A 13,108-nucleotide genomic window follows, 5' to 3' on the forward strand; every position below is an offset into this window, starting at 1 on the left:
CAGGCATGAGGCTTCCACCTGGGCACCTCTCTGGGCAACCTGTGCCAGTGTCTTACCATCCTCATGGGGAAGAATTTCCGCCTAACATCCAATACAAATCTGGCCATTTCTAGTTTTGTTCCATCCCCCCCGGTCCCATCACTCCCTGACACTCTCAAAAGTCCCTCCCCAGCTTTCTTGGAGCCCCCTTCAGATACTGGAAGGCCACAGTTAGGTCTCCTGGGAGAACAGCTCCAACTCCCTCAGTCTGTCTCCATAGCAGAGCAGTTTCAAGCCCTTGCTCACCCTCATGGCCCTTCTCTGGACACCTTCCAGCACCTCCAGATCCTTCCTGTACTAGGGGCTCCAGAACTGAATGCAATACTCTAGGTGGGGTCTCTCTTAATCCTTTATTTTTTGGGGAAATATGGATAACGCAGCAAGTGTTTTCCATGACTTCCAGCTGGTGTGCTGGCTGTTTCGTGGCCCTGCTCTCAGAGGCATGTGAGATGCAGATGTTCTCCTACAGAGGAGGGGTGCCTGGCACTGAACACGAGGCTATTGGATGTGCCCACAAACGCCGAGCTCAGGCAGTGCCCTTCACTGCCACACCATGTGCCAAGGCACAGCGCTGCAGCAGGCAGGGGAAGGGGCTCGGCACACCGTGTCGGGATGGCTCAGCCGAGCGGGAGGGGAAGGGGTTGGTGTGTTCTCAGGTCTCTTCAGAGGCCTCACAGAACACAACACGCTGTTCCTGCCATCACCCAGCGCTCCCGTGCCAGCTGGCAGAGCCCCCGCGCCGTAACGGGACCCAGCGGCTGCTCTGGAAGGGTCTCTGCACAGAGGGGACCGCAGAGGGGCCCCTGAGGGTGCTCCTGGGGCTGCTCTCGGGGATGCAGTCGCTCTGTTAAAAGGATCTCTGTGAAACTGCAAAACCTGCGAGAGGCAGCGGGACAGGAGGCAGCAGAGGAGAGCAGCCCCGAGGATGATTGAAGCCGGTCCTTACTTGAGTCCCTGCGGCCGTAGCCCTGAAACCGACCGACCTCCGTCTGCAGCGACATTGCCACCGCCGGCAGCTCCCACCTCTCCTCGGGATCGCCGCTTCCCGATGTTTCCATCGCCCTGAGTTTAAGACACAATCCCCCCTAAGACTTGGCGGGCACTCGGCAGCCGCACGGCGCCGCTTCCTGCCCGTTCCGACCCCGCTGCCTGTCCCGGCGCCGCCCCGCTCCCGGCCCCGCTCCTTGCCCGTACCGACCGCGTTGCCGGTCCCGGTCCCGGTCCCGGCCCCGCTCCCTGCCCGTACCGACCCGGCTGCCGGTCCCGGTGCTGCTCCGCTGCCGTCTCCATGGCAGCGCGTCGGGCGCGGGGGCTGCCGGGCGAGGCGGGGCCGAGCCCGGGGCAGTTCCACTTCAAGCGGGAAGCGGCGGGGCCAGGACCGCGCCTGCCCTGGGGTCGGTATTTGCTCCGTGGGCTGGTGGGTGTCTCGTAGAGCTGGTTTCCGAGCTAGGGGTGCCGGCTGCTCCCCCATCCCTGCCGTCCGCCCGGAGGGCCGCGCCGGCTGCTGGAGGCAGAGCCGGGACGAGACGCGGTCTAGTGCTGGCACAGCCGCAGGCAGAACCGCCCCGGTTCTGCAGGACTCGTGAAGTCATCGGTTCCCCAGGAGTTTGTGCGTTTTAATTTGTGCTTTAAAGTGGAAGTCGTCAGCTTGCGTTGCTGGTGAGCAGGAGTTGCGTTAAGCAAACCAGGCTGGCCTCAATAAGCTTTTTCTGAAGGCTTTGAGGCACTTGCAGGCGTTTACCGGTGTGCTGCCGTTTCCCTTGGCAAGGTGCTGGTGCTCTGCGAGCCTCTCCTGCCTCTGGCCCTTGGACATCATCCTCTGGGAGGCTGGACCAGCTGCTGGAACACTGGGATGGAGTGCTGGAATGAATGTCACCTGCTCATTCTATCTGAAGAGGAAATACCTCACTTTCTGACAGTACCAGCTAAGGTATTCCTTACCCTAAATTCAGTTTCAGTCAGAAGAGTGCTGAGTGGGGTTTGGTTTTGGTGAGTTTTTTTTGCTGTGAGAGATAACAAAAGTTTGCCATTCCTTCAGAACTGAAAGGTGTGGAAATACCTAATGAGATAATGTTTGGTGTTCCCTTCTCTGATGCAGGTTATAGGCAGCACCGGAGTAATTAATTTCATTAATCCTGCTATAATCAAAGACACGCCTGAGAGGTTTGTTTTACACACACAAAAAGGCTGTTAGGTCCCAGCTGCTGATAAGGAAAATGATCTTCAAGTAAAAATGCTGCTGCAATACAAGGAAAGGAATCAAATCCTTAGGAATGCTTAACAAGCTCTGCTGAAAGCAGAGGTGTGAGGGGCTGGCAGAGCCAGGACTTTGATCCTGCCTAAGCAGGTGTAAATTAGTAACTGCTGCCGAGCTCTGCCAGTGCAGGGTAAAGGAGATCAAATGTAGGATCTCTGTGGGAAATGGATACGAGGCATTAGTGGCTGCTTCCAAATTCTCCAGGCTGCAACAAGCTTCCCTTTGCTGCTGGGGTCCTTGTCATTCTCTCCTGGGCTTCTTTGGAGGCTGGGTGATGTTTGCCAGGGGCTCTGTGTGGTGACTCCAAAAAGCCCTTCCCTGGAGGGGTGCCGTTAGGGCTGCTTTCCCTCCCCATCATGTTTATTCACACCGAGCTTCACCTGTCACTCTTATGTGCAGTTTGCCACTCCAGAGAGGCTGCCTACTGCTGAACAGCTCAGCGGCCCTGTATCACCTCACAGCTCATTGTCTCTTCCAAACAGCAAACATCTGAACACTCAGCAAAACCATATGTGGAGCCAATATTATTCTTGAGTGATTCAGACAGAAGGTTCTGGTCACAGAGGGGGAGCTCCAGGCAGACTCCGCTCCAGTGACAGCGCACGGTTTCAGTGTGCATGAGTCAGGCCATCACTGCTGCCCCTGGGACTCAAATCCCCACCCTGTCCTCCTCCTCTCGCAGCTGAGGGGTGGCAGGGGGGGAGCACCCCTGCCTGGGTGTGCCAGCCTGTGCCGGGCAAGCCCAGCAGATTCAGCTGGCAGAGTAAGCAGCAGGAAGCCAGAGCTCCTGCCACGCCACAAGCATCTCAGCACAGCAGGCTCTGCAGGGTAGTTTTTGCAAAATATTTATTACAAAATAAAAGTAAATATGGCAACAGAACTTAAATAGCAAACGATGAGACACTGGCCATAAAGCTCTTGCTATATCATTCATCTTTTTACAATAATCAAGTATGTCTCTGAGGGAAGCTGCATGTGGACAGCTCGAGTATATGTCTGTGTTGTTGGCTCTGGCTGTTGGAGATGCCTTTGAGGTGGTCTCCTCTTTCACCTGTACCTGGCTGAGTGGCTGTGAGTGTACTGGGCTCACTAATCCCCCTGAAAGGGACAGGAGCTGGCACTTCCCACGGCCTGTCAAACCTCCCTGCTCTACCCCAGCCCCTCCTCCCCTGCTTTCTCGGACCCGGTGCCCATCCCTTTTCGGTAAGGTAACAGGAAACGGAGTGTGGACACCGAGGTACCTGCTCTGCCCCTCTGACTCATGGCCTCCCCCGTGCGAAGCTGCTTGGGTTTCTTTCGCTTCCCACCTACTGAGAACTGCTCCTAAAGCTCAGCAGTGAGAGCAAGTCCAAGAGGAGAAAGCTCCTGCTTGAAAGGCCTTTCAGGTGCGCTCCCAACAGGAATGCAGTCCTTCAGGTCTCTTAAGCCACATGTCTGGTGGAAGACACTCTTGACATAAAAGATACTTAAATTAAGAAACAAAACAAAGGTGACTCTGTGTGTGTGTGTGTAATCTTCCTAAGGCACCCGAGAGTTTGTAAAAGGACCTTTTCCCCCCCACTTGCATGACTTACAGGACGCTCTCCTTCCTCTCCTCTCCTCTCCTCTCCACAGGTACAAAACCAAAACTGTTGGTGAGTTAGGAACCTTAGCGGGGGCGACGAGGCGGCTGAGGATCGGCCGCGGAAGGACAGCGGAAGGGAAAGGAAACCCTGGGCGAAGGTCAAGCAGGGGGGCAAGGGCAGGTCACGGGCAGCAGGTGGAGATGGTGACGTTGATGCCCAGGTTGCCGTTGTCGGCGAAGAGGTGAGCGATGGCCGTGTCGAACACCAGGCAGTCGCTGTTGCGGATGGCGGCCGACACCCCGTCGTGGATGGAGCGCGGGGTGGCCTCCCAGGTCAGCCGCCGGCGGTTGCCGTTCAGCTCCAGTCTGTAGAAAAAGTTCTCGGCCTGCTTGCGGGTGCCGATGAGCAGCACGATGGCGAAGAACTGCTGGTGGCCCTCGTACTTCTCCTGCTTCTCCAGCACCAGCATGAAGTGGTGGCCGAAGCACGACTGCATCATCACCCAGTCCACCGCCCCCGGCAGGTTAATGTCCGTGGCCAGGAAGACGATGTCCTCTCCCTGCAGGGTGGTGATGCTTTTGTGGGCGTGCATGAGGTGGGACATGACGGCTTCCAGGGAGCCCTGCCACTTGCAGGAGGCCCCCGGGCAGGGGCAGGAGTAGGGCCGGTACTCGCAGATGTCTTCGTGCTCTGGCTTTTCTGTGTGGTGGAGTGTCAGGGAGCAGCCCGTGGTGGCGTACTGGGAAGAGACCAAACAGAAGCTGTCAGCAGAGGCGCCGGCCCCAGGCGCTGCTGCTCCCACCTGTCGCCTGGGCACGCTGGCCCTTGGCCACAGCGCTGCTCCTCATGGCAGGCTCTACACGAGATACTTCCTCCTGAGAGCCCTGGGGCCGTTTAGTCTGGAGAGGAGAGGACTGAGAGGGGACTTAATAAATGTGTATAAATATCTGGGTGTCAAGAGGCAGGGGACAGGCTCTGCTCAGTTGCATCCTGTGGTAGGACAAGGGGCAATGGATATAAACTCCAGCACAGGAGGTTCCACCTCAACATGAGGAGGAACTTCATCACTGTGAGGGTCACAGAGCACTGGAACAGGCTCCCCGGAGAGGTGGTGGAGTCTCCTTCTCTGGAGACTTTCAAAAGCCATCTGGATGAGTTCCTGTGTGACCTGTGCTGGATTCTATGGTCCTGATCTGGCAGGGGGTTGGACTTAGGAAGAAGTTCTTCCCCATGAGGGTGGTGAGAGACTGGCACAGGTTGCCCAGGGAGGTGGTGGAAGCCTCATCCCTGGAGGTTTTTGCAGCCAGGCTGGATGTGGCTGTGAGCAACCTGCTGTAGTGTGAGGTGTCCCTGCCCATGGCAGGGGGGCTGGAACTGGATGATCCTTGAGGTCCCTTCCAACCCTGACAAGTCTGTAATTCTATGACTTGATGACCCCTGAAGGCCCCTTCCAACCCCTAACATCCTGTGATCCTATGATTCTACTTAACTCTGGATTCAGAGCTGAGCATTACTTATTGCTGTCTACAACTACCTGAAGAGTGGCTGTAGCCAGGTGGGGGTTGGTCTCTTCTCCCAGGCAACCAGCACCAGAATAAGAGGACACAGTCTCAAGCTGTGCCAGGGGAAATTTAGGCTCGAGGTGAGGAGAAAGTTCTTCACTGAGAGAGCTGTTAGGGCATTGGAATGTGCTGCCCAGGGAGGAGGTGGAGTCCCCATCCCTGGAGGTGTTCAAGAGGGGATTGGACATGGCACTTGGTGCCATGGTACTCGGTGCCATGGTTTAGTCATGAGGTCTGTGGTGACAGGTTGGACTTGGTGATCTTTGAGTTCTCTTCCAACCTTGGTCATTCTGTGATTTACTTATTTCTGTTTCCACTTAAAAAGGAGCTGTTCTTGTCTGCTGTGGCTGTGTTCTCCTAAAGCAAGCACTCAGATAACAGGAGAGGCTGAGCTGTAGCTGGGTTTGCTGCGGCAGTTAGATCTGATCAGCCCAGCTCAGCTGCAGTGGGTCCTGGTTTGGGTTTTCCTCCTCCTTTAAAAAGAACAAAGGTTTCCAGTTCCAGCAAACAGCTACCGGAGTGGAGCATTTTTAATAGCTGTACCTTATTACCATCACAGAGCTCAAGCACTCTCAGTAAATTCAAATGCAGATTGCCCACAGCTTTTTGTTTTCCCCTTCTTTTTTCTGCCTTTGAACACTGGAACAGTTTCAACCCTGCAGTTGTGGGGAGTGGAAGGAGAGCAGATGATTTGTCTCTGAGTGCAAAGCTAGTACACAGCTAAGCACCACCTAACTTCTAAGGGCAGTGGGCAGCTTGGAGGGTTGATTAATTTGCTTTAAAGTGGGGACACTTTTGCAGAGGGTTCAGCCACCCACGCTGACCATGCTGCTCCTTCAGGACAGACACAACCAAGGTGAAAGTGATTCTCTCTGGGCCAATGTGTGCAGGAAGTTTCAGCTCTAAGGGTTAAATGCCCAAGATGCAAATTGCTGTGCTGGGCACTAGGAATACTGGGACAGAAACTCTACCTTGTGCTGCTGCCTCGAGGAGCTTGTGTTTAAAGCATAGCATTAACATGAGCCTTCACTTAGGGTGCCTGCCCTTGTTCTTGGAGCTCAGCTAACAGCTTTATTGTAGCAGAAGGAGGTGTCCTCCTGCCCCAGGTGGTCTGCCCTGCCACCCAGGTAGGTGTGCTGCCAGTCTTGTTGGCATTTCCCACGGCCACAACCTCCTTAATGCTTCTGTCATGCAGGGTGTGGAGAAGCAGCTCCCAGGCTGACCTCATTAACTAAGAGGGAGAATATGCAAGCAGCTGATGGGATGAACCCAGCCATGGATGTGAAAATGACCAGTGGTAAGAAGTGTCTGATATTGGTGTGTTCCCAGACCCATCCCTGTGGGCTCTTTGGTGAGGAGACCTACAACATTGGGCCATGAACAGAAAAGTTGACTAGCTGCCTTCACGCCTCTTGGCCCATGCTGTTGATCTTTAACAGAGCCCTCAGAAGGGCTGTGTGCAGGTTACATGACACCTTTGTGGTCTGTGCTCCTTTTACACCCTGACTGTGCCCCTGAGACATGGAGCTGGGGCTGTGCCTGGTGTCAACAGCACAGGAGTGAGCGCTGCTGCTGCCTGGGCTGGCAGGGCTGGGTCCTGCCTTCCCATTGCCCTCTCCTCACTTCCAGCATTCCAGGCTGGGGAGCATTGTGTACTTGTTTTCACAGCCATTTGTTTAGCACTGCATTCTCACCCCAAGAGGAACCAGTCAGCTCTGAGCTCATCACCACACATGACTTAGCACACCATGTATGTCAGGCCATGCATGCTGCCCTGAGCTTCACTTGTGACAGGATGGCTTCTCGAGTGTCCTCAAGCAGTTGGGAACCATCAGAGCAGCTGGAAAGTGCTCAGCAGAGGCAGGCCAACATTGCCAGCCCTGTCAAGAAAGGCAGGCAGGGACAGCAGCAAGGCAACTTGTCTGAAACCACATGGGAGATGACTGGCAGAGCTGGGAGCAGCCTGCCAAGCCCAAACCCCTCCTGCTTTACCTCTGGGATGGAGCAGCAGGAGACACAAATCACTGCTGGAAAACAGGAGGCCTGCCTGCTCCTGTGTCAGCAGCACTCAGGGACCCAGGGAGGACTCAGAGCCTGTGCAAGCTCTGCACGTGTGCAGGCTGAGTGATGTGAGCAGATCCCCTGTGTAAGGGATATCTGCTCAATTAAAAACCAAGTGAAAGGCACTTTTAGCAGAGGGGAAAACCAATACAAATCACTGCTCTGTTAGAGTCTACTACATCTTGGAAATAGGCAGTGTGACCTTAGCCAGGTTTAGTGTATTTGCTTAAAAGCATTAATGGTTTTTTTTTTTGGTGTTTGTTTAAAGAAAGAGGCTCTGAAGAGGCTGGAGAGGCAGCGCTGGGCAACACACAGCAATAAACCTGTATACAAGAATAAGAACACCAATGGGCAACTGCTGTTTGCCTTCATGGGAAACCTGTCATGCTTCCCCTCAAACTGATTCTCGTAGCAGCAGTGGTCTAAGAACAGAGGTTTTGCCTACTTCTGGCCACCTGGCTAAAGGAATGACAGCCTTGGCATTGCTTCAGCCTCGTTAGCTGATGTGCAGCCTCGCTCTGCCTTCCACTCCTGAAGTGTGGGCTGTGAGGTGCAGAAAGACTTTCCCACAAAGCACAGTGCAGGAGCAGAGCACACTGAACTGACTTTTCTTCCCAAGGGCCAGACCTGCCTGGAGGCTTGGGAACACTTCCAGTCAGGGATGGCTGTGGTGAAGGTTTGTGGAGAACTCTCTTGGTGCAAGGTATCCGTCCTAGGTTCCAAGACACTGAGCATCAGTGCTCATTGGAAAGCGAGCAAGAATCGGGTTTCAACCCCCGGAAAAATCAAGCCCACAGCCACAGTCAATATCATTCAAGCAATTAAGACAGAGGGCAAGGGGATGGTGATGGAGGGAAGCCTGGATGGTCCTACACCCCCCCCTCCCCTATAGCCAATCCCCCTGCCAAGCCTCCTTCATTACCTTGCAAGCTCCTGGCGCTGAGGGAGTCCCAGCGCTGAGACATCTACAGATAACGGCAACGGAAGCAGAGGGCAGGGGGTGCCCCTTACCTTGCAGGGGAAGAGGACAGCCGAGGCCACCTTCTCCATGGCCAGGTTCCTGATGCTGGGGGTGAGGGAGCCCCGGCAGGTGGGGCAGAGGCTCAGCTTCTGCCGGCATTGGTTGCAGACCAGGTGCCCGGCCTGGCACTGCAGGATGGGTGGCAGGACATAGTCGAAGCAGACCGGGCACTCGAACAGTGAGGTCAGCTCGTGGTGCTGCTGCTGCTGCTGCGGCGGCGGCGGCGGAGGCGGCGGCGGAGGAGGGGGCGGCGGCGGCGGGGAGGCCCCGCCGGGCCCCGGTAGAACGGCGGCGGGCACGGCGGGGGTCGGAGCGTGCTGCTGCTGCTGCTTTCCGCAGGGCTTGCTAGAGCCGGGGCCGGCGGAGGACGGGCGGCTCATCGCGCCGCGCCTCCGACACCAGCATCGGGCCCGCGGAGGGACGGGCGGGGGCGGCGCCGGCGGAGCGGCGGCTGCGCGCGGCCTCCGCCCCGCTCCCGGCGTGCCCCGCGCGGGGGGGCTCCGGGGGGAGCGGCGGGGCCGGTGGGGCCGGTAGGCAGCGGCGTGGCGCTGGCGGTGCGCTGCTGCTGCGCTGCTGCTGGATCCACGCGGGGTCCGCGGCTGCTAGACCCACGCACGGTCCGGGCTGTCCGCGGCTGCTAGACCCACGCACGGTCCGGGCTGTCCGCGGCTGCTAGACCCACGCACGGTCCGGGCTGTCCGCGGCTGCTAGACCCACGCACGGTCCGGGCTGTCCGCGGCTGCTTGGATCCACGCACGGTCCGGGCTGTCTGCGGCTGCTAGACCCACGCACGGTCCGGGCTGTCCGCGGCTGCTAGACCCACGCACGGTCCGGGCTGTCCGCGGCTGCTAGACCCACGCACGGTCCGGGCTGTCCGCGGCTGCTAGACCCACGCACGGTCCGGGCTGTCCGCGGCTGCTAGACCCACGCACGGTCCGGGCTGTCCGCGGCTGCTTGGATCCACGCACGGTCCGGGCTGTCCGCGGCTGCTTGGATCCACGCACGGTCCGGGCTGTCCGCGGCTGCTTGGATCCACGCATGGTCCGGGCGGTCCGCGACCCCTCGCCGCACACGCGGCACGGCCGGCGGTAATTAGTTAAGCAGGTGTCGTTCGTACCCAAACCCCGCTGGCGGAACGAGAGTGCTGGTGGGGCATGGGAAAGTGCGGGGGGCGTCCTCTGTGTCCTCCATCCCCTTGTTCCCCGCCCGCATCCTCCCAAGGAGCAAGCGACAGGACGAGAGGAAAAGGCATCAAGAGCTCCAGAGGAGGTTTCAGTTGAACATGAGGAACAATTCCTTCCCCAAAAGGTTTGTCCAGCCCTGGCCCAGGCTTCCCAGGGCAGTGTTGGAGTCCCCATCCTTAGAGGGGTTTGAAAGCCCTGGAGATGTGCTGCTGAAGGCCACGGTTTGGTGGTGACCTGGCAGTGCTGGGTTAAGAGTTGGACTTGATGACCTCAAAGGTCTTTTTCCAACCTCACAAACAGGCTGGAACGATGTGGAAGTTCATACAAATAAAATGTGGTTGTTTTTTTTCCCTTCCCTGTGCTTTCAGTAACACAGGGTAATTTACAAAGATGTTATTTAAGCTACATAGGTATAACGTTTTTGACTTTTCAGTGTCAGGATGTGGCTGTCCCACTTGGTTTTAGCAGCCTCGAAGACTCCAATAAATAATGTACCAGAAAAAAACACCCAGCAATCTTTTTTAGAAGGTTGGTGTCTGGTCTGAAGACACTCTGAACAGAGCTCGTTTTTCTGCCTGGAACAGATGGGAAGGCACAAGGCAGACTCTGAGCTGGTTGAGTAGGTGCCAGGAAGCAGTGAGACTGCTGCTGGCTGCCCAGGTATTGATCCTCTGCTGACAGAGACACTGAGCTGTGGAGACAGCCACGGCCTGGCTGCCAGCACCACCGCAGGTCACCAGGGCTGTGCCGTAGGAATTACTGTTTGCAGTAACATTGGTGAAACTCTGGTGAAGGAGAAGTGATCTCTGCCTGTCTCCTCCAGAGCCTCAGAGCCCAACCGTGGCCAGGTGCCTGCAGGGCAGGGACCTCGCAGCGAAGGACATTTCCATCTCCTTCTGCAGCCGCGGGGCCGGGAAGGGGAGGGCTGGGACGGGAGCGGCAGCACCCAGCTGCGACTTGGAGGTGCTGGCACACCCCCACGGAGAAGAGCTGGCACCCACCCTCCCTGCCAGGAAAGTTTTGTGAGAGTTTATTTGCAGAGGTACCGTGCAAGGGTTGTCTTGCAGCGGATGAGCTCTCCCTGCTTGCGTGACTCCCGTGAGGGTGAAGCCCGGCGGCGTTCCCGGGAGCTGCCGGAGCTCTGCTGCCTGTATCCTTCTCGGGATGACTCGAGCAGGGGGGCCAGAGCACCGCATGAGCTTCACTTGTGTGCGTCTGTCTTCGTTGTCCGTGTGCCCTGCCAGGCAGCCCCCTGACGCCCCCAGGGGTTCCTCTGTTTCAGGGGGTGACACCCGGGGGATGTGTATGGGGTTTGGTAAGATTTATTTGGCTTCTGCGACGACATTCCCGGACTGGAAGTGCAAATCTGTAGCTGTTGTCCCTGCCGCAAGGACAGAGCTGTCTGAGGTGCCAGAACTGAGGAGGGGTTCAGACAAGTCTGACAAATAGCCAGGTTGTGTCGTCGCTGCTTCTTATTTTTAAAGCGTCCCTGAGCGTGATGGTGTCGCGCAGAACTGAGCAAGGGCTTTGTTCTCTGTGAGGGAAATTAGCAGCTTAAATTTAGCCCTGTACTGCAAGGAGGTTATAAAAAGAGATGAAGACGTGGGGGCAGAGGCTGGGAGCCGAGGGAGGCGGGGGCTGTGCTCCTGCAGTCTGCTGCGGCGTGCTTCCCCTTCCTCCTCCTGGCTCGCAGTCAGCTGGGTCTTTGCTGCACCTATTCTGTGAACGGGATGGGGAGCAATGGTGGGTGGGAAGCAGAGGCTGGGGTGGGGGACAGGGTGTCTGGGGGACAGGGTGTCTGGGGGCCATGGTGTGGCTGAGGGGATGGGGGTCTCTGCTCCTGACACCCTGCCCCCTTGCCTGTGCTGGTGGCCAGAGTCAGCAGTGGGGTCGTGGCAGGGCAACAGCCTGGCGCAGACCCTACAACCCTGGGGACGCTGTGCAGAGTGATGGGTGTAAGCAGGGATGGGCACACTGATCATCCCCACAGCTTGCTGGCAAGCAGCTCTGGCCTGCTCTTTGCACCCTTTTATCTCCATAATGATCCATTTAGCTGCTCCACAGCACACAGTGCCCTGCGCTGTGCCATGCTGTGCTGGGCAGCTGAGCCTCCTTAGCATTTACTGCACAGCTTCCCTCGTTCATTATTAATTCAGTATTTGCATAAGCAGAGGCTGGTATTCCCCACTTAAATAAGTGCTGTCTCACCACATCTGCTTGCAAGGCCCCTGCCTTAGCCTGGGCTCCTCTCCACCCTTCTGTTCTCAGCTGCAGCACCGTGGTGCTGGTGCAGGTCTCCTGGGCCGTGTTGTGATGTCAGGACCAGCCAACATCATCTTCTTGTTTTGGCTACAAATGTAATGAGTTTGGACATCTGGTGCTTCCTTGTCCTGGGGAGGGTATAGTGAGCTGGGACAACTGGGTGCTCCCTAACCTCACCTGAAGCTCCTGCTGCCTGGGAAGCTCCTGCTGCCTGGATCACCACCCACTCTGCAGCAGAATGACATAGAATCATAGAGTTGTTAGGGTTGGAAGGGACCTCAAGGATCAGCCAGTTCCAACCACCCTGCCATGGGCAGGGACACCTCACACTACAGCAGGTTGCTCACAGCCACATCCAGCCTGGCCTAAAATCCTCCAGGCATGAGGCTTCCACCACCTCCCTGGGCAACCTGTGCCAGTGTCTCACCACCCTCATGGGGAACAACTTCTTCCTCACATCCAATCTGAATCTACCCATTTCTAGTTTTGTTCCATTCCCCCCCGTCCTATCACTCCCTGACACCCTCAAAAGTCCCTCCCCAGCTTTCTTGTAGCCCCCTTTAGATAGTGGAAGGCCACAATAAGGTCTCCTGGGAGCCTTCTCTTCTCCAGACTGAATAGCCCCAACATGCTCAAACGAGCTCTTAATTGAGCAGAAGGTGAGGAAGGAGAGGACAATGCCAAGTGCCGAGCCCACCTCAGCTTGCTAAGCAGTGAGCTCCTCACCCCATCCAGGCTCAGTCAAAGGCTGGTCATGACCACTTCTCTTTGCTGCTGCTGCTTCTCTTTTAAACTCAAATAATTTCAACCAAAGTGCTGGATCCCTTGCAGAAAGGTTTATTGTTCTCAGTGCAGTTGTCACTAGCAACACACATTTGGGTATGACTAATAGGTCTTTTTTTGGGTGGTGCCTATAAAAAGGGAAGTGGAAAGCGGTTGATGTGAGGGAGGAGTGATGTGCCCTGCCCGTGCTTGCCCAGCTGCTGCAGGGTGTCAGGACTTGGCCACCTCAGAGTCAGGGAAATCACTGAATTCACAGCAAGGAGCAGCTTTGAGGACTTTGTTTTGCCCTCGTGTACCAGCTGTGATTCCCTGCTGGTGTGTGGGAGGCAGGACAGCTCCAACCTGTCCAGGTCCATGCTTGAGCTGCTGCTGAA

At 56.7% G+C, this 13,108-nt stretch overlaps 1 protein-coding gene across 1 annotated transcript; it reads right to left on the reverse strand.

Moving 5' to 3' along the window:
- Positions 1–3,894: 3,894 nt before the first annotated feature.
- Positions 3,895–8,930, reverse strand: SIAH2 (siah E3 ubiquitin protein ligase 2). The gene is made up of 2 exons (XM_054166550.1): positions 8,496–8,930; positions 3,895–4,600 (listed from the first exon to the last, which is right to left on the reverse strand). The coding sequence occupies exons 1-2, from the start codon at positions 8,883–8,885 to the stop codon at positions 4,043–4,045; spliced, it is 948 nt and encodes a 315-aa protein (XP_054022525.1). The 5' UTR covers positions 8,886–8,930; the 3' UTR covers positions 3,895–4,042.
- Positions 8,931–13,108: the final 4,178 nt, after the last annotated feature.

This window comes from Dryobates pubescens, chromosome 13, assembly GCF_014839835.1.
Source record: "Dryobates pubescens isolate bDryPub1 chromosome 13, bDryPub1.pri, whole genome shotgun sequence".
NCBI lineage: Eukaryota > Metazoa > Chordata > Aves > Piciformes > Picidae > Dryobates > Dryobates pubescens.

Coding starts and splice junctions, on each gene's coding strand:
- SIAH2 (XM_054166550.1), bottom strand. CDS start 8,885: ATGAGCCGCCCGTCCTCCGCCGGCCCCGGCTCTAGCAAGCCCTGCGGA. Junction 4,601..8,495: donor CTGTCCTCTTCCCCTGCAAG/GTAAGGGGCACC, acceptor GTCTCTTCCCAG/TACGCCACCACGGGCTGCTC.